We start from the raw sequence: 27516 nt of genomic DNA on the forward strand, positions 1-27516 counted from the left end.
CTTTTGCCTCTCTAAGGAACCCAGACAGTCACCTGACAGCAGATGACTGCTAGGAAAAAAAAAATAAGAGATCAATTTCTGAAGCACTTAGCCAAGCACAGCGTGGAGCACTTGAGCATTTTTCACTTTGGATTAAGAAAAAGATGAATATGTACAATGTTAAAGCCTGGCTCCCTAGAAGGGGAATGCGGCATCTAGCTCTGAAAAAACTCCATCTTTTAGCTGTTGCTGGGAACAAATCCCACCTGTTCTAAGAAAACCTCTATAGGAAATAATTGCATTTTTACTTATTATTTTTCATTGTTATTAGACACCTCTTACTATAGCTTTATTCCTTAAGGCAGAAACTAGAAACTACCACAGATTTCACTTATTATTCATGCTTAGTCACGACCTCAGCCAAAAGCTCATGTTAAAATCTCATACCATGTCTAAGCACACACATTTATTATAGTTAAGTCATATGTTTTGCACAATGTCATTCATTATTTTTTGAATTATTTTTTACAAGAACACCCATAAGGCTCTGTTAGAATAGTGCCTCAGACTGCTAAATGTTGGGCAAACATGTATTTATTAGTTAGTGCGCAGGATTAATATAGAGCCCCAGACCTGCAATTAGATGGAACCATTTTGGCTCCAATAAAGAAAGTTCTCTTCCATCGTCTGCACAGCAATGTGAAATCCTGGCACCAGTGAAGCCCCTCAGAGGGAACTTTTGTCACAGACCCCAATACAGTTTGCTCAAGATATTTTAACATAGATTTTATCGTACCTTGCAGGCCTGAAATATCCCATGCATTCAGACAAACTTTTATTATGCTGGAGAACACAATTTGGTCTTCATTTTGTGAGGTATGGTTTACTTATTTGCCCATACTGTTTATACAAGAGTGAGTCTATACATCTTATTTTTAATAAAAACATAGCATAAAAGTTCTTCAGTCTCTGAACAGGCAATTAAACAAATAGAAAGTTCTGAAAAAGTAATGAGATGGTTCCTCAGACATCTAAAAGTATATTTTTTCAAACTGCAGTAGAGCTTGGTTGATTCGTGCTTTTATTATGCCGGACATCCCGTAAGTCAAACATACAAAAATGTAGCACTCTTAGCCCACTTCTCAGCAACAATTCAACACAAGAGCCCTGGGATCTGATTTCATATTTCTACTTTTCATTATTTTTTCAATTACATCTGCATGATACCACACTAACATAAAGTGTAATAATTAAATTTAAGCATTGACAGCATGCTAACACAGGTGAAGAATTCTTGGAATGAATGGCTAAAGTTGGGCTTTTGTGACTAAATAAATTCTTGAGTTTGCAACTCTGCAAGTGCTGAATACTTCATTCCAGTCTGACAAAAGACTTGTTATGTGCCCAAAGTCGGGCAGCATTTATCTCCTCAGTATTAGGTGCTTAACATTAATCATATCCTTAAGTGCAGGTCACCTGAATTTGCAGCATGAGTTTCAAAATGCCATCAACGTGTATTTGTTTCCACTGCCTTGTCCTGCCAAGTCTAATTTCAAGCTCCTTTAAGATGTTAATCAAGGAATATTTTTCAGTGCTCTGTCCTTAAAAAGAGAAGCCCATCACAAAAGAGCAAGATCTCTCTAGCTGTAGCAATATTGACTAAATCTGCATTGCCCAAAGAAAAAGCTGTTGCAGATTATCAACTGAATAGTGGATTTAATGGTTCATAGTGTACTCTAATTCAACCTAACAGGCAGTTCAGAAATGCCACCTGCTGACAGAAGCCAAAGAGACTGATATAAATAGCAGTTCTGCTACAAATTCAATTATTTTGGCTACGTATGAATAGCATATCCAACAATAAAAAAAGTCTTGAGCACCTAACTTCTCCTCCTCTAAGTCCTCGATTAATTTGAGGGAGGAACACCCCTGTTCTTTTACATTTCTGCTGGCTACTTTAAACTCACAAAGTAGTTCAGCTTAGCAGATCTCTTTTTCTTACTGGATTCTGTTTAATGTGCTGCTATAGCACTCTGCACAACAGCTGTCTGTGCCATACGATTACTTCATTGTTGAAAGCCTAACATATGGAAACTGTACTGAAATGTTAGCTGCTTTGATACCTATGAAGAGGAATGAGCTTTTACATTACAACAACGCATTTTTTAAACAACTTGAAGTAAAAAAAATTAAACACACATTTAAATGTAAACCATATTAGTTTCCAGCATGCCTGTTACTCTATTCCAAGGCCCAGTTCCAAAGGCTGGTTACTATTGTGGTTTTGATTGCTATTACCAGCAAACAATGAGTGGTTTTCTTTCAGCTTTTGCATTCTTGGAAAAGAAAAGCGAGTAGATTCAAGAAGAGGCCCCTGGGATTCCTTCATGAGTTATCCATGAAAGCAAATGCTACACAGCAGAATTATAGGAATGATGTCTCATGTCATTGAGATAACAGTATATGAGATAACAAGGTTTATTGGGAAAACTCATTAACTGCCACACAGTGTGTTGCTTCTCAAAATCAAAGTTTCCATGACAGACAAGTCCTTAATGGACCAGAAGCAAGGTGGATCCTTACAGATTAATTTCTGAGTCCCAACTGCCTTTGGTAGGAGGAGAAAAGAGATCTTTTGTTGTAATATGGAGACTTTCTTCCCCTGTAAATTAGTCACCCATAGAGGGAACAACGAAGCTTTAAATTATTTCATCAGCAACAAGAACATTTGTTAACACAGAAGGAAGCTGTAATTTTTTGGTCACTGTTTTGCCAGTAGTTGCATTTGAATCCTGAACAAAATCCAGTTGAATCAGAGAAAAGATTAATAGTCTGAGTTGTAAAGATCTATTAATTTTATTGAGTAAAAGTTTATATATACGTCTTAGAAGATATTTAATCTTAGGAGATATTCCCTAATGATGTAAATGGGACATGATTCTCTTTAATTTAGTTACCTAAACCTAATCCAAACAAAAATATATTTAAAATTATTGCAAGTATTTAAGAACGCAGTCACACTAGGTACAAAATGTACTCTTAATTACACCAGGTTCTGAAAATAAGATGCTAGGGGAAGACTGATTTTGTTTTCTTTAGCTGAAAAATTATATTGAATTTTGCTTTCTGTCATGGAATCGCATATTATATAAAGTCATGTTTCACCACTAGTATGATTTAGTAGACAAAAATTGGCCCATTTCACATGGTATGTTCTAACTGACTGAAACAGTGCAACTTTATGATTACTGATGCAGCTACAAAATTATTCTGATTTCAGTTTAAGAATACACTGTATATCTAAAAAACTACTCAGTTACTATAAGTCTAAAAAAATCAGCGTTCAGACAGTATCCTCGGTAAATGTAAGGATTTCTGCATCAATAGTACTAACTTGAAAGCCTCAGTCATAGTTTTTTAAAGTTTTAAAACACTGTTGTACTGAATTTTTAAGCATATTTGATTAAAATATCACCATTTAGATCTTAGGTTTCTTAAAGGTTAGGGCCAATCCCACAAAGTATTATTTTACTCCAGATTAAAATTAATTATTACTTTCAAGTTTCACTAGAAAGAAAAAAAAAAAGACTGAAAAGTTAGGTATTTTTTGTGGTTAGAAAATGGGGTCACTTTTATAAATACTGAGATTGGACTAGTGGAAATTTCAAGGAAGTTCGCCATATTGATGAAAGGTAGAATCTTTCAAATGCAGTGAATCAAAATGACTGGACAAATATGACTCCCTAGAAAGGCATTTATCCTAATTAATAAGACAAACCAAGAGTTTTTCACCTACTTAAATGACAGCTGCAAATCAAAATGGGACTTGCCAATTCTTTCATGGGTTCAGCTATGACCACGCATGAAAACTTCACTCTTTCATCTCCTTCATAAGGGGAAGGAGACTGAGAGAACGGCCACAGCTGTTCCAGCCTAGCACAGCATCCTCAATGCTTCGTGCCAGGACTGGCTGCCATCCACTGCCCAACATGATCAGGCAGTAAGTAGTCTATAAACCTATTAAACCAGCATAAATGTTATAACTTGTAATCTATTTAAATCAAAAGTAAACAGGAAAGGATGTCTGAGATCCAGCTTCTTCAGAGTAAAATGTAATGCTATCTATGAGGTTTTCAAGTATTCTAGCTTTTTTTTGGGAGGTGGGCAAGACTTAGGGTTGAACCATTAAAAAGCCAGTTGGTGGTATTAAACTCTTACTTCAGGATTTATGGGAAGGCCAAAAATTCACTCCAGGCTGAAATTTACTATTCCAGGCCTGAAACAGTTAAAAACAAACAAACAAACAAACAAACAGAAAGAAAAGAGTAATAAATATAGAAGAAAAAAATCTCAAAACGGTTTCAGATGATTTTTGGCATTCCTTCAATGCAGAAGTGGCTTTATCTTTTAACTTATTTTTTTGTCTGAGTTTCATTACTATGAATTTTTCCAACTAAAATTGGGAACAGGTTATTTTAATAATAAATTACAAATAAGTTACTATCACTGTATCTTTTTTAAAGCTCTTCAATACAAAGAGATATCATGGTTTTCAAATGAATGTAAATGCTCTGACTTACACTCAAAAGCCAGGAAGTTAGGGGTGGAAATTTCATCTGTGAGCCACACAGATGTATGAAAACATTTTAAAAATTAACAGCATATGTTAAAGATGCAATGCCAGCCCCATTTTTATCCATAACTAGACTTCATTAGTTTTGTGGGTTTAAAATTGACATTTAAAAATAAAGGCAACATAAGTTTTTGTGACTTAATTGAGTGCTCCTTAAATAAAGAGATATTTCAATGTTTGCAGACTGTTAATGTCTTTCCAAAATAAGCTGTGTGCTGGTGCTACTTTGCTCTATTTCCCTATCACCCTAAGGAGCCTGTACTGCTGATGGAAGCCATTTCTTTTGCTAAATCCTGCCTGCGAACTCTAACAAGAGCATTTAAGCCCTACTAAACAAAGTCTCCTGGGAGACACTACTGTTAAAATAAAAACTGGAACAAACTTTTAAAGCGAACTTTCTGCAATCATTAGAGGATGCAGTTCTTAAGAAGAAGAGAAAACTTGTTATAGGAGAGGGAGCAAAAAACCAAATGTAAGCAGAGAGCATATGCCAGCCACCCTGAGGGAAGAAAGGGGAGGTATAGAAAATTAACTACTGCATTTCTACTTCCCACCAAAACCACAAACGGGCCATTTCGGGGGACTAACACATACAGAGTCTGAAGATAAATACACGTCTACCTTATTACCTGAGAAGAGCCTCATAGAGTACACTTCTTTGCTGAATACTTCCGCTTCTCCATGAATAAACTCATTTACAAAGAAGGAGGTACTATACGTGCACATGCGACATTTGCAGTATCAATGTGTGTCAGCTTGGAGGCTGCTCAGCTCTGTCTGAGAACGTGGCCCCTTAGTCTTTTGGCACAGATTTTTAGTGCAAAACTTAATAAACATTCTCTGCAGCCAAACCAACTTGAATTGTTTCTTATCAAATTTCACAAGCTAAGTGGGTTTGAGTCTGGTCAATACATACATGAGAGATCGTTATATGAAATTACGCTTTCCTGAAAAATTACAACAGTAGCTTAAAAGCACCAGGAAATGGCGAGATGTAGATGTAAGGACACGCACAAACGTGACTGGGATTCAGGCAGCTGCTGGCTTCACCCAAGGCAAGACTAACACACCTGGGAAAGCCAAGATGAGCAGCATACTGAAAGGGAGGACAGTACATGGAAAATGGGACTCGAAAGATGAGTGAAGTTTCCGCTTTTTACCTTGAACAAGAATGGCAAAAAGCCATATAGGACAGATACTCTCTGCTGATGAACATGCGTATTTTTATGCCACCTCGCTAGCCTGGAGGGCATGCTTCCTCTCTGGCATCTCAAGTGGCACCTTCTTGGCGTCACACCTTGTGCAGTAACAGTACTGACAGGCACACTGCTGAAGTTTGGTACCCTCACAAAGTATCGAACAACTGAGATGGGAGATAATAAAAATGAAATGGCCATTCTGAAAATTTCATGAACGAGTTGGGTCAAAGCAATCCCATTTTATTTTTGAAAAAGTATAGCTCTGAAGAAGGATGAGGACGACGACTATATTTGGACTAAAACAAATACAGAACATAACCCAGATGATGCATTTTCAGGCAACCTACGGAGAAACAGCCTCTTTGTTTTCTCAAGTTACCACAGCATACATGTTTACCTGCATTCAAAGACGAATTAACAAGTTTGCTCGGAGTACAAATCAAACAGGATTGCACGGAAGGAATACAGCAGTATTCTTCATTCTCACTGGATGCAGTGGAGGGTATGCCTGTAGGGCTTGAAAGTTGTGTAGGCACTGTGAGGCTGAAACGTAGGATGATTTACACACTCTAAATTGTTTCTCTGAAACAGATCTTGCCTAACTACTTTTGGTTGTATCACCTTGCTAGTCAACTGCCATATATACTTGCACTTGAGGGAAAAAGATTCCCATCAGGCAATAACAGACATGTGAGCTGCATATCTAAAATTAGTCTGCTGGCCCTCATGGGCTGTCTCTGCAGGCACTGCACCCACAGAAAGAGAAACTCAGTCCTGGCATGACTCTGAGCACCTCACCTACATAAGTTAGAACAAAATCCTATGACAAGTAAACAGTAGGAAAAATCCTGTAGTTATCAGAAAAATCTCAATGCTTACTTTAGGTCCAGAAAACTTTTAAGATGACAAAAATGGAAATTCTGGGCTGAGGTTGCCGAAATGCAACTCAGTTAATAGTTAATTAAAAAAAAAAAGTCTTAAAGAATATATGTGTTTTGCTACTAGGCTATTACAAACCCTAGCTTTGGAAAAGGGCTCCAACAGGGAACTTGGAACTGAGGGTGCAGAAAGTGGAAGCTCATTATTTATAACCTGGCAGGCAGGACTTTCAGAAACGCAGCCATAACAAGCTGATTCTCTTAACTACAGGTAAAACAACATTCAGAGTAACTTGAAAAGTTTTAAAAATATTTAATAATAAAAATATTTAAGTAGACAGATGCTGGCATTTTCTTTAGCATTTGATGGAACATGTTTCAAAGAGTACATCACTAGCCAATGTACCTGACAGAAGTTCAAAGTTATACTACCTGACCACATCATGAATCAGCCTTCTCAGAAGGAGCTGTACAAAAAGTAAACAAAAGAAAAAGAAACTCCTTGCCATCTGTAGTATGTCAAAAAAATTAATCAGTTTGTTGCAAATGGGAAATAATTAAGAAAATCTAAAATTTTCTGAATTACATTAGGACTTTATCATTTAACTTTTCTCAGTGTGCTTCCCTTTTTTGTAACCAGGGACATACTGAACAATCAGTTCATTTTGCAACGTCCAGACAGTACATCGCAAGGACTGCTACAACTTTTCCATTTAATCACTAATACTAAGACATGAAATAGCCTATACAAAAAACATGAGGCATAATAGTTTTCAAGGCAGTGATGCTCATGTGATTTCCTATTAAGGAGAATATATTGAGCCTACTTATTACAGAATAGAATAACCCTATCATATGCATTTAGCTTTTTAGAAGGAAATACTGGTATTTAATCTGAAGTGTACCTGAATTATCTGACAAGATCTCTACTTAATGTAAATCAGACTGACTCAGGCCAAGAGATCTGGTTGGGCAGAGTAAACAATTTTCAGTTTCAGGAATTTTATACCTGGGAAAATCAATGGAATATTTGTTTTTGAAAAAAACACAGATAATTTTTTTCATATATTTCTTTTCATGAACATAGTTTCCTAATGTAAGTCATGTCTATGTGATGACAGAAGCACTCACTTATCTATAAATTCAAATTTCTTCCAAAAAAAAAAGATACTACTTTTTTTTTAATCTTTAACTGGCACTTTACCATATGCAAAGCTCTCGTACTGATACATAAGAGGTCTTTTGTGCATTTGGTATTTCTGGTAAGGTTAGTTTTTTCATGTAATAATTTCAGTTGTGATTTTTAAAGTTCATGTCCTTCTCTGCTTTAGCAAAGAGCTTGGAAACAAATGCCCAAACACATTTTAGAGACTGCAAACCAAATGTAAATAAAATAGCCCACGGCTATCTTTAGCTGTTTTTGTTTCCAATCCTTCCCAATGTCTATTGTTCTCTAAATGCCATGTAGTAAACCTGCTAGTTTATCTGGGAGAAACCAAACAGTAGGTGCTCACCTGTAGGAGTACTACTGCGAAACGAAGAGGAAGGAGTGATTGGAGGGGTGACTGGAGGAGTAAGGCTTCCACTGCTGTGGCGAGGTGGAGTAGATACATTCCCACGGGACACTGTGCTTGACAAAGTCAAAGAGAGTTTCGGCTGAATCTTTTTCTTCAAAGATTCCTGCTCACGTCGGGCTGCATCAGTCATAAATCTAGAACAAGGACAATCATGAGGATGAGAGGTTTGAAACACTGCCCTCAAACAAGCTTTAAGTAAAGTATTTTTTGCCCTCAGTGACCCAATGGAGCTTCAAACTCAGCCATGACAAGTTCCTCTGCAACACACAAACCTGAAAAATATAAACTTCATCAATAGCTTTATTTCAGTGTTAAAGATCTGGGCAATCTCCTTCTGATTTCAATAGAACTTACATTAGATATTTGCTTCATGTGCGAACATACAAGTTTTTTCCAACCAGAGCTCAACATTACAAATAATAATATAATAACTGTACTCAATCGTTCACAATGACTACATTCAGTCATTCTGTGAAAAAGCAGCTAAGGAGCTATAACAGAGAAAAATGTTAGCAGCAAATGTATTGAATCTCAAAGTTAAAGAGACAGTAGGAACTACTTTGTGTAGATACATAATTTCCAACTTAAGGTAATCACAGTCTTTTGCTAAAGGTTTTAGACAATGTTGTCTGGCATAAAAGATGTCTAATTAACTTGCAATTTCTCAAACTGGGAGTTCCCAACTCTTGAAAACCAAGTGGGGTCTCTCTGTAGAGCTTTGGTACATGCTGCTGAAGGCCTAATGCAACTCAGAGTTCACCTCTGTGGGATGCTGAGAGGGAATCCCACCAGCATGATGAAGAGTGTGCACCAGTAGTGCAGTAATTCCAGCAGTGCAAATTTTTTTGCATGGGATATCTTATCTATAATAAAAAGAGCTTTTTTCACTTTTATTCTGGTTCCTGCCAAGCTGGTGGCACCTCAGGGAAAACATAGTTAATGAGGGTTAGAAAATGCTGGAGGGAGAGAGGAGGAAGCAACAGAGGAAATAAGAGAATAACAAGATCAGGGGAGTAGTCGGTGTTGCACGGTGAAGAGCAGGTACACCCTTGCAGGCACTGCAACCCATGGGCAACCAACATCAGAGCACAGGAAAAGTGACAAACAAGGGCGCAGCAGAGAGAAAGCCCTCCAACCTGACTCCAACCCCTGGACCTCCTGCCACCTCACTGAAGGGACTGAATGTGGCCTGCAGCCATAGCAGGGGAGGAGACGTGTCTAGAGTGAAGGTGAGCCTGGAAAGGGGAGAGAAGGTGGCTTTTTTCCCCCCTAAGTGTTTTAGTTCTTTTCTTTTGTTTCCCAGTAACCAATATCTGAATCAGTAATTAAATATTTATGCTAATTGGCAATAAATGAAGTTAATTTCCCCAGGTTAAGTCTGCTTTAACCATGGTACTGCATGGTAAGTGATTTCCTTTATTTCAGCCCATGAGTTTTCTTGCACCTGCTCCTTCTGTTTTCTTCCCCATCCTACTGCGGTTGGAGGTGTGGTGAGAAGCAGCTATGTGGGTGCTTGGCAGGGGCCAATGCATCAATCTACCAAATTTCTCTTTATGTGACAATTGTATTTGCTATGTGACCAAACTATCTGTTGTGTGACTTCACATTCCTTATCATATCACAAGCAACCACTGATGCACATCCAGAATCCAACAGAGGACCACCTTTAGCTCCCAAGGAAGAGCAGCAGACCCTGAGGAGAGTAAAGCAGAGGAAATGCTGCCATGCCAGTCATCTGGTTCACAGGTTATATCCTGACATTATATGAAGGCTCGGGCCACAGGCTGGCTGGACAAACTGATTCTGCAGACCACAGTACCACAACAACTGCACTGAACATGACCATCAGGTCACGCTGGGTCTCACAGCAATACATAATAACTGCCATAGCATCTGCAACATGGTGCTGTAGGACAGTCCAGTTTCTTCTCTGGGCCTAAACTAACAGTTTATATTAATATAATCACTATATTCATTCAGACTCCACAGAAACCCAACATTTTGTGACTGGCTTGCAACACAGGGGCTGACTGGGTGGGAGCTGGGTAGATTCTACTGGCTGAGTCCAATCCTGACTGCATTTAGGAAGAGATCTCTGAGAAAAAACAGCTCTGGTGAAACAGTAAGAAGTGCATAGGGAAGGGTAAGGGAGAAAGAAAAAAACGGGTGTTTAGGCATTTGTGCCAAATATGAAAGAAAATTTTGGCCTAGATATTGAAAAACCCAGCTGTTTTCCAAAAGAGATTTGTGTACTTTAACATAGCCTCAAAACACTGCGGCATAAACTTTTAGGCACCATTAGAGCAATAAAGATGTATCCTGTCCATCCATACCACGAAGGCATTAATAAGTGGATTTTTGCCATGATATGTTACATCAACACACAATCCACAGACATTAATAAACAGGTATGTGACATGACAGTTTATCTTCTTTGAACTGAGACAATAATACATCATGTCAAACCCGGATATGGCATTTTTATGAAGTTAATATTTTAAATGCAGATATCCATAGTAACAGTTGAGTGCTAAATTTCTCTTCTTCAAACAAGGCTGCAGATGATATTGTTGAAGCCGTCCTCAAATATAAGTCTAATCTCATCCAAGAAAAAAAACTAAGAGGATCTTAATAAAATGGGCATTCAGTACACATTTGCTTTCCTCTAACTAGGAAAAGTCTAATTCACTATTTTTGCAATTCGTAGCATGATGTATGCTTGCTTCTGGATGGGAAGCCTTATTCCTTAAGAAAATGTTATGGTAACATTATAAATTCTTGAAAACTTGGAAGATAACCTCAACTCTGAGATATTAAAAGCAGCAGCATGAAAGCTGCTCTTTAACAAACTCAGCCACAAATAACAATGTTAAAATAATATTGAGGTATAACCAGTCTGGTTGAAGTCCATAAAAATCAGGAAAATCTGAAATTATAGCTGAAACTTTTCCCTGTCCTCTTAACTCACTCACATTTGGACTAAGCATGTAAAGTATATTCCAAAATGTCATTTGTTGTCTACACTGTGAACCTGACAGAAATGGAAGGCAGTCTGTGGAAAGTTTAGTTTCTGATAACTCAAGTACAGAATTAACCTTTTCAGATCCAAATAGTCTCATACATGTTTGCTGAAGCACTGGCAGTGTTATGTTTTTGAAAAGAAAACTTGTCTAAATGGATTAATAGAAAACATTTTTCAGTATTTTAATTGAAATGCTGTATTATACATGTGTCTAACTATGGTGGTGTTCTTCAAAGTTTACAATATAAGCATTTTAATGATGGGTATAAAATAACATTTCCAACTAAGGCTTTAATTTTCATGTTGAAAAGTACATTATGGTTGCAACATCAAGTGCTCAGGAATGAAACATGCTGGAATTAAGGTTGAATACTGGTCTCTAAATTACATGACTGAATGCAATTTTCCCTGCCTCATTTAAATGCACAAGATGTCTGGGAAACAGAAAATGAACTGGAACTAACAAAGATTGCCGTAACAGCACTTAGGTTAAATCCCATCTCCTTGATAGTCTCTCTCACCATCCTCAGATTCATCTTCTTACTGAGCAAATTTACCTCTGCTATTTTCAAGTTATTCTTATCCACATAAACCTGCCCCTCCAGTTCTACCATTATGAAGATTTCAGTCACCTTCTCTGTTGCATAGGATCTTGTTTACACCTCAGAAGCCTCTCTCCCCAAAATCAATACACCACATAGATGCAGTGAAACAAGGAGAGTTATTCAGCTCCCAGACATTCACTGACCCTGTTTGGAAAAGCGTGGTGTTCGTGTGCTGTCTTGCCAATGGTTCATAACATCAGGGAGGAGTGAACTCTTTAGAAAGAGATCTCTTCTACAGCCTTTTTTATTTTCCTCACCTTTTCGCCTTCCTAATAATTCAACTCCCTGCTCCAAAATATGTATGTCCAGTGATTTTTGAATCAAATACTTGCAGCAAAATACAGTTTTCCCCCCCTCTTCTCATTCCCTGGAATGGTTCAAGTATTTTTATTGAAACTTTCCCAAGAAATTCAGCCTGAAGGAGACACCCAGCATGGAAAATTTCAGCCCAAACAGATGAATGTTGGCAACACAATAAGCAACTGAAACAGTCTTATAATGGAAAGTGTTGCACAACCTTTCATATAGGTGGCAATATAACACGAACAGCATTAGCTGTTGTTACCAATATAAAAAGTCACAAAAAAGCAGAGGCTATGTTCAAATTCAAAAAAGCCTTTTCAAATCAAACCTTTGCAATATTTCTGTCTTGTCACTCCCAAAAGCTTTGGAATCAAGAATGAACAGAAGCGGAACACACTCTCAGAAATTTCCTTGTGCTATTAGCAGGCACTGCTTCATGATCATGCCCCAATGTGACTTATATGATGATGTCAGAGTTAGTTTATGATGAAACATATGCTACACACAATTCTAAGAAAGTTTAAGAGCTCTGGACTCATACATCCAGACTGAAGGTAAGGGTTATAAAAATGAGTTGCAAATAAATTAAAAGGGAAAAAATACCCAGGTTGTGCTTCAGAATGTATATTCTTGATAATGCTCATCAGGGTGTGAGGTACCCTTTCCTCCTCTTTCTCACTGCTAAAGGTAGTTGATGCAGGAATTTAGCCCTTCTTGGAGCAGCTCTGCTTCTATGTCCATAGACATTTACGCTGACAGTGAAGAAGGTGCATCACAGCTACCTGGTTAGATTTGAATATTAATTTGCTACATATGATTTCTTCATGATCTAGTCTCTAAAACACATACCAATAGAGGATATGTCACAATCACAAGTCTACTGTTCTCCAGTTACTGCATACACAGAAAAGAGATGAGAGGGGGATTCTTTTCAACTTTCAAAACAAGCAGATTACACTACACAGAGTCTCAAGCCCAGGGTTGCTCCGCAACACTGGTCAGCTGCCAACAAGCTTAAAAAAATTTACAGCACCACCTAACAGTAACAAATATACCCTGCCTGTGCCTCACCACTGACAACTAGTACTAGCCCACAACAGGGTAAGATACCATAAGAGAATTAGTTCTGAACTTTTCTCATTATCACACAGATAATTACGAAAAAACACTGATAGTAAAATTTAGCTTATATTCATGTGTGCCTAAATTTGGCCAAGATATACTGGGAAAGCCCGTCACCTTTACCAGAACATGAGAACATGCTGAGCTTCCACCACTTGCATTTCAGCAGTTGACCAACACTTGGTCAACTTCAAGACTGATTGGAAAGAAGAGAAAAAAATATCCATGGTGCTTTATAACAGATTTATGCTGTCTTCTGGTAGTATTATAGTTAGATAAAAGGTAGTCAGACTTACTTGACAGACAGGGCACACGCTGGCTCAACTACATACTACATACTCAACTACATACATACATGAAAGCCACACATTAATTCTCCTGCTACTCTTTATACACGTCAGAGCAAGGTGCTTGTTGTATCCGCTTTACCCCTCAATCTTTTCCTACTTTTGCCTCAAGATGTTTATGCAACTCTTTGTCAGTGCTGTACCAAGAGAAATAAGGAGGTGGAGATGGTAATTTTAGCTCCCAGTCTTCCTCATCATATTGTTTAGGTTAAAAAAAAAGAAAGGCTAGGATAGAAAGCACTTCTAGTTGTACAGTCTTTTAAAACTTCAGGAAAACTACTTTGAAGAGGGATTAGGAGTATCCACTTCTCAAGGCATGACCCGATTTCATAGGACAGGACTCTGTGGACCTGTCAGTCTTGGACTGTCCTCCACACCTTTTGCTGCCTTTACAAGAAAAGAGAAATGAAAGCAGTTTGATTTAGCCAGTGCTAAAAGGAAAAGACAATTGTTAAATTGAACTGCTGTTGGGTTAAGGAAAAATCTGGTGAAATCTAAATGGTGGGAGTTCAGCGGTAGGCTGTCTTGTTTCCTGGAAAGGAGACTTTTGAACTTGAACAAAACTGGGCCAAACAAAACCAATCGATATCCCCAGTAATGCCTTGCCACACTATTTATGTGATAATGAGGAAAGAAATATATGAGCAAGTTTCGTACCATACATCAACTCAAATAATTTGATGAACACCCTTGAGCACTTTCACATACCATTCTTTGTAGTGTGGAGGAAACAGAAGTATTCTGCAGCTCTGTACAGTATTCTGCTAGCTTCACAGAAGCTAGCAAGAATTTTTTTTTTCCTTAGAGATCTTTTATTACAGTTTCAGCAAAACCCTAAAAAGAAACATCAGTGTGAAAAAGCCCCATTAAAACCATGCATAATCACACACATGCCTCCACACTATTTAGATTACTGAGTATTTGCATAGTGCTAATGCATACTCTCTTTTGATTGTCTTGCTTTTTTCCTGATTTCACAAAAACATAAAAAGTCAAGAAGAAACAGCACAAAATAATAATCCCCTCTCAATTATCCTCTCAAACCTGCATAGCGTTTCATGAGATGCACTAACCAGATCAAACAGATCATTAACGGGCATTTCCAAGTTTCTGAAAAGAACCCTTCCAGCCCAGTATTTATGGCAGAAACACACGCATTTAAGTAGGACTTCAACGTGCACATTCACTGAGATCAGGTCTTACAAAGGAATTCAGTGTTCATTCTCAGTTGTATTCAGACTCCTCTATTGAAAGCTTTCCGTATATTCTAAATAAGGAATATTTATGACAAACTGATGAGTATCTTAGAGAGACAGGACAGAATCAGATTTCTTTTTATTATTAGCCTTAGGGATAATTCGTTGCTGGTACAATTCTTTCATTTCCATTATTTAAACAGTTCTCTCAAGATGTAGAAATATTACTGCCACAAAATCAGCTATTGTGTAATACATATCTTCCTGAACATGTGCATCTTTAACAAATGTAGTAGAGATTATTAGGATGCACGTGTGCCTTAAAAAAAGTTAAATTACACTTCTGCCTCATCACTGAAAGAGTCTAACAACATGCAGTCACACTCATTGCTGTCAGTATACTCAAGGCTGCAACCTTAGGAAATCTGCTCAATACGACCAAGAGTTCAGTTGCCTGCTCTTCACACATTCTTAAAAGATACAACAAGACACAATAAAATATTCACTAAGAAGATATTCTGTGCTTCTAGCATGGAAAATTGATTCAGAAGATTGAGTAATTTCATATCTAAATGTAAGTGGAGCTAATGGACGGTGATATGGCAAGTAATCTATTACCACTCAAACAATAAAAATAAAGCAGCAATTACCTACCCATCCCAAAGCATATACTTGCCTACAGTAAAACTTTTTTAGTGTTTAGTTTCTGTTAATCAATACAAGTCTCTGCTAAAAGTAATGGAAAGAAATTTAGTATCTCTCTTGATTTCGGGACTATACAAAAAAGGTTAGTGTGAATTACATTTCATACTTATGTTAATATAAATACCAAACACTGGACATGAGCCCTAGCTTTCCATTTTATAATTATTTAATCTATTATATGTAATGTATTAAATGTTTTTTATACTTAATATATTAATGTTAATATTTTCTGTTTGGAAGGAGTTCTTTTTCTTCTGTGGGGTTTTTTTTTCTCCTTTACTCTGCGTTTTTTCCCTTCTCCTTTATTCTGCTTATACTTATTTTCCTGTACCTACTTTTCAAGTAATATTTAATTTAAAATTAAAAAATGCCAAACAAATAAGTGTTGTATGTTCACCCCACCATAAAAAATAGCTGTTTACTTAAAAATTAATATTCTGTTCTAAATCGTCCAAAGAAGGATTTTTTTTCGGTTTTTGTTTGTTTTTTAAGCAACATGGTACTTTTGCCTTTTCTTTCTTGAATTTGCGTAAGTAATGCAGCAAATGCAAAAGGGCTGCATTTTAGTTTATATTCTTTTTAAATTGACAGAAAAAATGCACACTGGATAGATAACATTAGAACAGCAACGTAATCAGGACAGATGCAGTCTTATTTTAGATATTTCATTCATAATGAAAATTCATTACTTATCCCCTTGACTGCTGACAGGGACTTAGGGAGAAGCCCACATCATCATTCTGACATTAAAACAAACAAATGACATTTCTGTGTTAAAAAGGAACAAAATTAGAGTTCACCAAAATCAACTTAGGAGAGCAACAGTAATTTCCAAAACATTAGAAACATATTGCTAGTTCTCTTCCTTTCCCCTCCCACTCCTTCCCCATTTTTTTCCACCCTATTTTGAAGTAATCAGTGGTTGCAGAAAGGAGCTATAACTTAGTTGCAGCTTCAAGATTCCATAATTTCCATACAGTGAGAGGCAACAGTTAAGCAAAAGAGATTACCTGAAGGAGGTAATTAGCAGGAAGGCAACCGCTGTTTGTCATGATACCGTCACCTCTGCTACAGATGCAGAAGAGTTTAAAAAGTCATGATAACCCTTGCAGGCACATCCGATGAAAATGCTTACTATGCTGCGTTCTGCCTTGACATCAACTTATTCCTTATCAAACTCATTCCAGAGTTTTGCCAGGAGCATTTGGATGATGTAAAATACTTGTAGACTTTCTTGCATTTGGGACAGATTTTTAAGATGCTGCAGCAAACTTGCCTTTAGCGTAACATATCAATTCTCACTTCAAAAATCCTCCTCCCTGCATTCACAAACAGGCTTATTAGGACATACATCAGCCTTGGCTTTGCTTATGGCCATTAATGAACGAACCAGTCATCGCCTGCTGTTAACAACAAATACTTCATGGATTATTACTTAATTAATCGTTGAATATAATGTCGTGAATCCTTACATTTCAGTTCATATCCTTGTTAATATACAGGAAAAATGTAATGTCACACAGCAGTAAAACATTACAGAGACCAAAATGAGAATCTTAGCAGACAAAAATAACATGAAATGGAGTATTTCAACATTTAAATATTTTTTAAATCACATAATTTAAAAATGTACACTGACAGTTTTTAAATCTGCATCACATATACAAAGCCCTAAAATTATTTTTCTTAGTATGAACAAACACTATCTCAGATGAAAGAGTACTGATGGCATCTTTTCAGTGATACTCTAAATTAACCTATCAGTTATTAAGTTTAAATATTTTAAATACTGTAATTTCACATTTTATGACTTACTAGACTACTCTAGACTTTCACAACAGTGAAGTGCAAAATTCTTGAAGGGAGAATAAAAATTTAACTTTTATTTTAGTGAGAGGAAAGTACAGGGGAGTTAAATTGTGTTTGCCTTCTTATTTGTAGAATAATTATAAATAATAATAATAAATTACCAATCTCTTCAGAGATGACGGAATTAATCTGCTCATGGACTAAAAATAAAGGGTCTGTATCTCCCAAATTTGACTCTAATCTCAAAATAGTTCCTATGTGAGACTAAGTACTGTACCAGCCCCACTCTGGCTCTCTGTACAGGCTCCAGTATTGTCAAATTGCCTAGTTCCAGTAGGATGTTTTACATTCATATGTGCTTAACCTAAAATACTGTATTTTTTTCCATTACTGGTCCACCCTCTTTCCTTGTTGAAGAGCTTATTGTAACTATTTATGTAAAAACAATTTCTTTCAGTCAGCCCGACATAGAAATAGATCTGTGCACACATGACACACACTTTTACTGTTGGACTTGGTTTCATTTTATTGATGCCTCGAGGACTTCTAACTTTAAGAACACAGAGCTAAAATGTCAGATATTTTATTCCGGTAATGTTCCGTTTACGTCCGGTATTCTTGTGTCATTTTGTGTCGAGTTCTTCTGAGAATTCAAGTCAACACCCAAAGACGGATTCATCACGCAAGCATTTAAAAATAGATATTATCAAAAAGCATTGCTTATTAACTCTGAGGATTTATAATATCAATCTGCATAAATAAGCCAATCTTCAGTTTTTTACACTGTATTAGTCAAATGCATTAACCGATACATTTTTCAGTCTTTCAGAAATGTATCACATACTGTCTGCACTGGCTCCTCCAGCAGCATCAATACAGTAAGCAATCCAGAATATCCATTCAACAAAAATATGACAAAAAGAAACTGTGGTAATAAGTTTCATAATAAATTAATTCTTAAAATCTTTCAAATACAAAGACACCAAAGTCATTTACAATGCATTCACTGTTTGATTTTATCTTTAAAGAAACATTAAATCTGTTTTGGAAAACACTAATGCAGAACATGATCCTCCAGATGAGAAAGAGCATTCAACTCAAAAGATGCTCTCCAAAGCTTAAAACCTAAGTGAAGATTTAGATGGAGAAGCATTTTTTAAAACCGATTTATAAATCTGCATTCAGAGGACTGGGTGGGGTGTAAAGCTTATAATGGAAAATTGCAGCAATCTTAACATTAGGAATGTGAAATGTCTGGTCTTAATAAACCAAGTTTTCAGGCATCATGAGTTGTTTGAGAGGACGATAGCAACTCACAAACAACTCTGCCCCACTAAATTGGCAAATTGAACATTCCCAGTCCTTCAGACTCTGCTGCAATGAGTCACACGTCCATAAAACATCTGATTCGAAAGATTCCCCCTAAAAGGCAAGAAAGTTCAGGTAAAGGTAGACAAGGAAAAGTAGAGAAGGAAGTAGATAACCATCGCATGTATGTTTGCTCTTTCATACAAATGGAATAATGAACTCTAGTTTCTGTAATTATGCGCTATTTTAAAAAAATGTACCTTTCTACGCTTTAAGCTGATTTGACTCACAAAGTTAACCATTCATTATGTAATCACTGTATGAGCAGTTTGGGGAGGGGGAAATACCTAAGAATCAAGAATAACTCCTGGGGTCCCATTATTCAGCTGTGAAGTATAAAAGCAGAACGTTGATTTGCATTTTGAAATTTTGAAATTTCGTTCCCGTTAGTCTCAGGGTGTGCTATTGCACCGACCCAGGCACGTATGGGGGACTGCAGTAAATCCCCCCGTTTTGCTCAGTCTAACAGGAAACCATTCCCTTGCATCCCTTGCTGGCAGCCACCCTCCCACCTCCAGCTCGGAGTGATCTGATGAAACCACTGAAACCCTGCTAGGATGCGGAAGAAAAGGACTGACATCTGAATAACTAACAATGCGCTGCCTCTCAGGCAGACAGCAGGGAAGTTCCTTCAGCCCTGTTTGATCTGCTTCACTGTCGTTATTGCAGAAAGCCGGTTTTTCATTAGGTAAGGGAAAATCCCCCAAAGTCATGATACAGCTTGCTAAGTGAGGTTACAAATGCACCCTAACACAATGACTGAAGAGAAAATAGATGGTGTAATACAGAAAGGCCTAAGAATTCCAAGTGGAAAAAGTATAAATGACTATTTTAATTAATTTCCTAATGTAAAACACAGCTGTAGTAATGTTGGCAAATATCACCTGCCTGTTTTAAGTTTGTTAAATGAAATCATGCTCTTTAATTGGCTCTTAATGTACAAAAAGTATGTTTTATTTACTTTTTATTACAATATCAGTATTTTAACTTTCAGTTTGCTTGTGCAAAAGCTTTATAAATTACTTGAATCACTTAAATCTGAATACTATAATCTGCAGTTACAATGTACCAGTTTGAGTTTCAACAATTAAATGCCTTTTTTGTGGACTCCCGCTGCTATGTGAACTAGCTGTAGGCTATTAAAATAATGAGTCCGGACTGAGTCATCTGATCTCAGCCTTGGTGCAAAGCCTGAGGAAAAGGACTTAGCCCACAATTCCTAGTCTGTTTACCAGACTAAGACCAGACTGTTGGAAGCGTTACCCCAGCGCTCCCTTCCCCCCGCACTTGGCCGGGGGAAACGCGGTGTCACAGAGCCCTCTGCAGGCTGCTGCTGCTGCCGCCTCGCTGCCCGCACCACCTCACAACCATCGTCCCGCCCCACTGCCCAACATCACCGCCCATCCGCACCACCTCACATCCATCGACCCATCCCACCGCCCCGCATCACCGCACATCCATTCTCCATCCCACTGCCCCGCATCACCTCACAGCCACCTGTTCTGCCGCACTGCCCCAAAACAAGCCGCCTACTTGCTTGCCCCTCCATTAAGCATGGCCTCTTCCAGAAGGGTCTGAAAACGTCTGTAGACCAAGGCAAGGCGGGAAAGTACGCATCATGGGGTGGTGGAAAGTCCGCACCAACAGCATCTGAGAATTCTGGATGCCCTGAAGATCTCGCTTTTTTGAAGTGTGGGTTTATGACGCCATATGATGAGAGGGAAGGGGCCTCAGTGGAGTAGACAGGTGTCCTCAGCTTGCATTCCACAAAAATACCACAGATTTGGTCACCTCAAGGATGCTTTAGATAATTCGGCCTCATGCAACTCCATAAATGTGAAACTCTCTGTCAGTGACAATAATGAGGAACAAAATCGAAAGTCTTTCCCTGCTTCACAGAATCAGAATCACAGAATGGGTGGGGTTGGAAGGGACTAGCAGGTCATCTGGTCCAACCTCCCTGCTCTAGCAGGGTCATCCTAGAGCACATAACACAGGATTGCCTCCAGACGGTTACTGAATATCTCCCATGAGGGAGACTCCAGAGCCTCTCTGGGCAATCTGTTCCAGTGCATGGTCACTGGCACAGTAAAGAAGTTCTTCCTCACGTTCAGGTGGAACTTCCTGTGCATTACTTTCTGCCTGTTGCCTCTTGTCCTAAAACCTTCACCTTCAGATACACCACCAGCAGCACCCGGCACAAAGGGAACAGCACAACTGTCTGACCTCTCACACCCTCCAGAGAAATTCAAAAGCACCATCATTCACTTTGTATTTTCATCAACACGAAATATGTCTTCCTACAATATCAGCATGTAAAATACAGAAACACACATGGCATGTGCACATGGTGCTGCCTAAAGCAATACCTATCTTAGCCTAAACTCCAGCTGGTATGCAGGGACTGCTATAATCTGTATTACTTTTAAGCTGGTTTGTGTGCCAAGACATATAATTTATATTCTTCTTTGATCTTTCTGCAGGTTTTGATGCTATATGAATAAATAAAAGTAAAATAATTAAATGGAGACCTTTCTCTAATGAATCTCTGCAGCTTTTTTGGTAATTTACTGAATTTATCATCATTTCCACTTACCACTCTCTGGAAAAGATTAGACCTTTTACACTTTCGTTCTTTACACTCCAATCACATTTATGTATATTATCAATGCATACTTGCATTTCTGCCTTGTTCTCCAACAACTTAGCTATGCTCAAGTGACATGCATATTCTCTGCATTACCAATGTCATTCCACCATTCCTTTTGATTTTGGGTCCTTCTGATCTCAGCCTTCTCTGTTTCACACCCCTGCTCCAGTTTAGATCTTCTGCCCTGATTAGTAATCCATGTCCTGAATTTAAGTAGCACTGTATTGTTGCTTGTAATTTGTTCATAAATATATATATACACATATATACATGGATACACATATACACTCTATTACATGCATACATATGAATTAAATATATGTCTGCATATTAAACATATATGTATATGTTTTTTCATTTTAACAGCCAAGTGAAATCACTGCTTTTGAGGGCCAAAAAAATTAAATAATGAAGTTTAAAAAATTTGTGGTCAAGATAATACGACTTTCGGAGAGCTCTTACTCATGCAGCACATCCCTAACAGGATTCAGCACACACACAATAGAATTATCAGTTTGTGTGATTCTGGATGGTTCTCTAAGCTGAGCCCTGCTGAAAGAATCTGTTTCGAGAAGTGGACTACGGCACTTACATAAAGACAGAAAATGTTCTAAACCCTATCCTGTAGTTTTAGACTTTTTAAATGTTGATCAAACTCTAGTGAAGTTTCCAAATACACCTTGAGAAATCTTAAAAGCTCAAAACCCAGAAAGAAAAGAGAAACTTAAATATTAATCAAGTTTTCATATAACCATAATAAAGTCTGATAATCTCTGACATGATTTTTGAATTTCTGAGGTTGTCATTATTAGTGAGGTACAATATCATGCATGCAAGACATTCACCTGCATCCCTTTCGGCTTCTGAAAAGGCTGCCAAACAGAGGGAATGTGGCAGAGAAATTTTGGAAACAGCCTCAAAACACCACTACCACTATTTCCATTCTTCAGTCAGTGCCTAAGCCGCCATGCCACAGTATCTTGCAACGCATATTTAAATTCCAGTTTTATTTCAACCACCTGTAAAAACCTAGTTTAAGAAAATGCTTTAAATGCAAATTCCTGCATCATCCTAAATCACACCAACAACCTCAGTGCAAAATTAGCCATGTTTAATAGCTGACCCCACCGACTACAGGGCCTTGAAACCTCTGGCTCTCTCAGCTCGCACAGTGGTTCCCATAAGCGTATGCTTAGTGGTTCCTTGATGGTCTACAAAATTATATTAAACAGCAGTTCATTAGAACCCTGAGGGTAAAATTTGGTGCATTATGGCCTAAGAATATAGTCAACAGAGTGTTGACTCTGGTCTGCAAAACTGCCACACTAGAGAACCACTGTCTGGGTTGAAAGGCACAGGGCCAAGGTTTGTTCCCACTTTTGCCGCGAGCATCAGATAGGAACCTATATGAGGGCATTTCTCAGCTGTTCATCTCACCCAAAGCCCTGACCTGGGTCAAGTGGCCCCTTGGCAAGAGGCAGTCCTCTCATGTCACCAATGCCACGTAGAAATAGAGCTAAAAGGCAGACAGTGAAATAACTTCTTATTGCTTCCTTGTCACAAAAATTTCACAAACCTTGCTTTACATATTAACATTTCTCTTTGGAAATGAGAACTTAAAAAAATATCTTTGGCATATTGATTTTCAGATTTAATTTCATTCACAGGGGCTAAAAATCTATTAAACCTTCCCACTCTCCTTCCCTCTCTGTCCACCTTCCAAGTCTGCTTTGGCATACTCCTACCACATAAACTACCTACCAAATACTGAGGGACTGAAGAGGTACGTGTCCCTTTCTAATTTCCCCAAAACCTATGTCAAGCACCAGAGGAGTCATTTTACAACCTACAGGCCTGGAAAACAACCTATGGACTGCTGTCAATATAAGGCAATGATAGCAACCCCTAATACTTTTTATCCATCAATCAACATCTGTGGTAAAAAGCTCAACACTTTCAGTATAGCACACTGACACAAAACATTTTGCTTCTTGCAAAACTTTAACCAAATAATTTAATTCTCAAAAATGTTTTAGCTGTTTCTAAGGCCAGCTCCCCAAAATGGATTTTTTTTCATTTCTGTTTATCAATCAAAAAAATTTTAAAGGTTGTGCTATTAATATGGTCAAAGTAGAGCTCAGATCATGGTTCAGAATGGATTTTCAAAAACTATTTTATATAGAAATTATGAAATACAGTGATATTAAATATTTCATAATTTTTCTTGGAGATTACTTCCTAGAAACTCTGAAAGATAGTTCTAATCAGTCTTTCACAGTGGAGGGGGACAAAGCAACATTTCAAGGGAAGAAGGATTTTTTTTTAATACCTGCAAATGCAAAAGCTGTGTGATGAACTGTCGTCTTCTTTTTATCCAAACTAACTTTATAAAACCCTTCTTCATTCATGGAAGCCAATTTTCACTTGAACTGCCACTTCTTTATAATAAACTCTCAGCAAGATTAAACAATATAGCAACAGTGCTTTGCACACAAATTTTACTCAAAAACTTTTAAAGCTACCGGGATTTTCTGGATCACTCAGATAGGCTTGCCCCTAGACACAGATTACTTTCTCTGAAGGGAAGAATTCTGAAATTGCCTTTATAGTATTTTCCTATGGGAGTTGCACGTAAACACTTACATACAATCAATTAAAATACTTAAACTCCTTTCCACTCCCGTAGTAACTCATGTCTATTGTGCTGCATAATTGAGAGGAAAGGGCAACAAAATCCTATATGCAGGATCCATACTTTTTTAAAAAGGGAAAGCTCATAAAGGTCTGAATTCTAAAAGGCAAAATATAAATTTAATAAAAAATATTAATTTTAATGACAACTATGAAAATAAGAGCAATAAAAGGTATTAATTTAAATGCAAATAAAGTCTTACAGTGATTTCCGTATTTGTCCAAAAGCCCTGTTTGTCCCTTAAAAACAAACAGATCCAGTCACTTTTCAATAGCTGTGGAGTAATTACTGCAAAGCTGTCAAACATTTGACTCTATTTTGATAACCCTAAATAAGACTTTCAGATTAAATGTTTCAGAATTAGTCTGGATATTGCTAAACATACTCCTGAGCTGGAGCATTTTTTACCCTAGTGGCATCAAAAGTCTAAAAACATGTAATATTTTCATTTGCTTTTGCTGCAAGTTATTGTAAAGCACTGATAAATAAATAAATAAATAAAATTGAGAAATGGATATTTGCAGGAAAAACTGTGACATTTAGCACCAAAAGTTCTCTCTCCCCAAGTTAACTCCTTTACCCTTAGGTAATAAACTTTACAGAGATACATCCTGGTCTGTTTGCAGGGGTGACATAGCAGCAAGTTGCTGGAGCTCCTCAGCACCATTTTTATCCTCATCTCCCACTGACACTAAGAGTAATTGAAAACACTTGCACGAGGTGCTCAGCAACTTGCAAAATCAAAACCAAACACCAGCAAGCTTCAGCACTGCTCAAATCCTGCAACACAGCAGTATGAAACAATCAGGGGCACCACAGCACTTGAGTGGGAGCCAAGGTAAGTGGAATAAGATGGGAGTGCTGCCACAGAAGGACTTGCTCCTGAGGGTATTCACAATTCTTGTCAGCAGCAACTCAAAACAGCGTAGGGCAACCTGATGGGACAAGAAGCTACAAAGATTAATCAAAATGTGCAGACTGGGAAGATTAGAGAAATTAGGAGGAGTTAAGGTCCTAAGTACAATAGTCCCATGATAACAGAAAAGGAGGGTTGGTTAAAACTCAACTACTACAATGGAAACTCAGTGTTAAGAAATAAATAATGACATCCTCATTCCAAACATCTAGCCCCTTATAACTGTTCCTAAATCATCAGGATTAGTAAGGCATTGCCCAAATCTCTAGCTAAAAACTACAGCATGTCCATGTATGCCTATGAACTCAGTCAGAAAACTCTCTAGACTGTGATCATTTGACTCTCCCAGTAACTTCCCAGTTGGAGGGGAGCATCACCCTGCCTCAGTCTGATCTGACACTGCACAACTGAAGAAACACTTTAGTATGCAACATGCCTCAGTGCACTGATTGCTAAGAGATTGGGAATCGCATAAAAGCTAGCACAGTTTATGGAGTTAAAGTCCCAGCAACATCTACAGACTGCTCCCTCATCCTTCACAGGGGTACTGCTGCTAACTCTTATGCACCAGGGCATAATTTCTACGACACCAGTTCTTTCCTCATTTAGAATATGGGAGAGGACAGGTGATCAGGATTAAGAGAAAATAAAATTCAAAAATTGTCAGCATAGCAGAGGAAAGCCACACCACAGTGTCACAATTTAATGGCAGAAACATGAACACAAAAAGCATAACATTTAAAGCAAACTTTGAGAGAAAATAATCAAAAGCTTTGAACACTAACTCTCCTGCCCCCCAAACCACAAAACTGATGTAGGAGTGGAGGAGGGAAGCCACTCACAGTAATAATGGCAGTAATGAGCAGACAAGAGCTAATGGAAGAAACAGAACAGTTCAATCAGCCATGACATCAGGCTATCAAAAACAATCTGGCTGTTATCACATTAAAAATCCATTCAAGTAAACAAAACAAAAATAGAGATCACAACAGAAAGCTCAAGACTCACTTTACCAATGGATTAATGACTATCATTAGCTGGGAATACTCTAAAAAAACAATCTAAGCAAGCTAAAACATTATTATCCATAATAATTGGTTCACTACTGAGAATGTCGTGTCTCTGCCAAAATCTAGTGCTAAACCAGATAGACATGTTCTGTTGATTTTCTTTCCAAGAGCTGATGCAGTGGTTGACTTGTCTTCTTAAGCCTTTGGCTATCACAGCAAATTAGAAATTGGAAATAACTCTTCATAATTTTTACCCATTAGAAAAAGGAGTCTTCCCCAGAGCTCACAGACACCACAACAGCCACAAAAGCTCTTAACTTTTCAAAGAATAAATGAATGATTGTTCAATGTGGATTATAAACATACATAAAGGCCCTTACTTTTAAATAAACAGAGGGATAACATTATCTAATGGATGGCAATTGGAAACATTCTGACTTCAAATTTAAAAAAAAATGATACCTAGTTAACAGTAAGGAAGATTTACCAAGTGAAATGAAGTTTTTCATTTGGCTTCAAACCAATATTGGATGTTTTTCTAGAATACATTCTCTACTTCAAAGTCACAGAGTTCAGGCTGTAACTCACTTCTGCCTACAACTCCTTTGCAGACGTGGTAAGAGCACTTCCTCGCCTGTGTTACATGTGAAATAAGTCAAGGTGGAACCATAAGGATCCATCCTGTCCTATCAAAAACTTCATAAACCTTGATACAGATGATTGATCAGGGACCTGTTCACAGAGCTGCTACTCCACGAGCAGGAAACCACGGCTGTGTGTTTGGGAAGAACTGCTTTCAATTAGCTACCGAGATCAAGTTAATCTTTCCAAGCCCCCACCAACTCATATCTATGCAATACACATTAACCTCCTAATCTACCTCTCCAGCCCACCGTACTTCACTCACCTAATCTGGCTGGTTTACTCCACTGCACCGATATTGTCTTTGATGCAGACAGAAGGGATTAATTTGGCTAGTCTGAACTATCTCCTTGAGAAGCACCTCTCCCCATTGATTAGAGGGAGGCAGTTCAGCCTTCCCCAGACAGTCTAATCCCTATTTTCTGTGAACAGCTTCTCAATATCAACTACCAGATAGTGATCAACAAGATACCACCAACAAAATTAGGAATCTTTCACATCATGGTTCATTTTACCCTCTGTGTTAGCGGTCCCTCCTCTACCCCGTTTTTATTACAAAATTCTGAGTCAATCTGCCAGGGAAATTACACAGCAAAGGCAAAGTAGGAAAAGGAAGCCTGAATTTCCCAAATAATTTTTCACGTAAAGTATACAGAAGACAAGCAGTGAGTGTCACAAGTCTACAGAATTAGCCTTTAAATTATGTGTTGCTGGAACACAGCTTATCCCATGAGGCCACAAGTAAAAACTACCTCCCTGCTATCAGGTACTTACACAACCGTACAAGACAAGGCCACATGTTTGCACTTCAGGCAAAATTCAGAGAGTTTCTTTTAGGACAGAAGATATACAGTAAGAATTTT

At 37.8% G+C, this 27516-nt stretch overlaps 1 protein-coding gene across 1 annotated transcript in view; it reads right to left on the bottom strand.

The window, feature by feature from the left end:
- JAZF1 (JAZF zinc finger 1) overlaps nucleotides 1-27516 on the bottom strand; it is a 189561-nt gene that overhangs the window by 21804 nt on the left and 140241 nt on the right. The window contains exon 3 of the mRNA XM_027675302.1: nucleotides 8204-8400. Within this exon, the coding sequence (XP_027531103.1) occupies nucleotides 8204-8400 (197 nt within the window). The remainder of the gene's footprint in view (nucleotides 1-8203; nucleotides 8401-27516) is intronic.

The sequence above is a fragment of the Neopelma chrysocephalum genome, unplaced genomic scaffold, assembly GCF_003984885.1.
Source record: "Neopelma chrysocephalum unplaced genomic scaffold, ASM398488v2 Primary Assembly neopelma1_26, whole genome shotgun sequence".
Taxonomy (NCBI): Eukaryota; Metazoa; Chordata; class Aves; order Passeriformes; family Pipridae; genus Neopelma; species Neopelma chrysocephalum.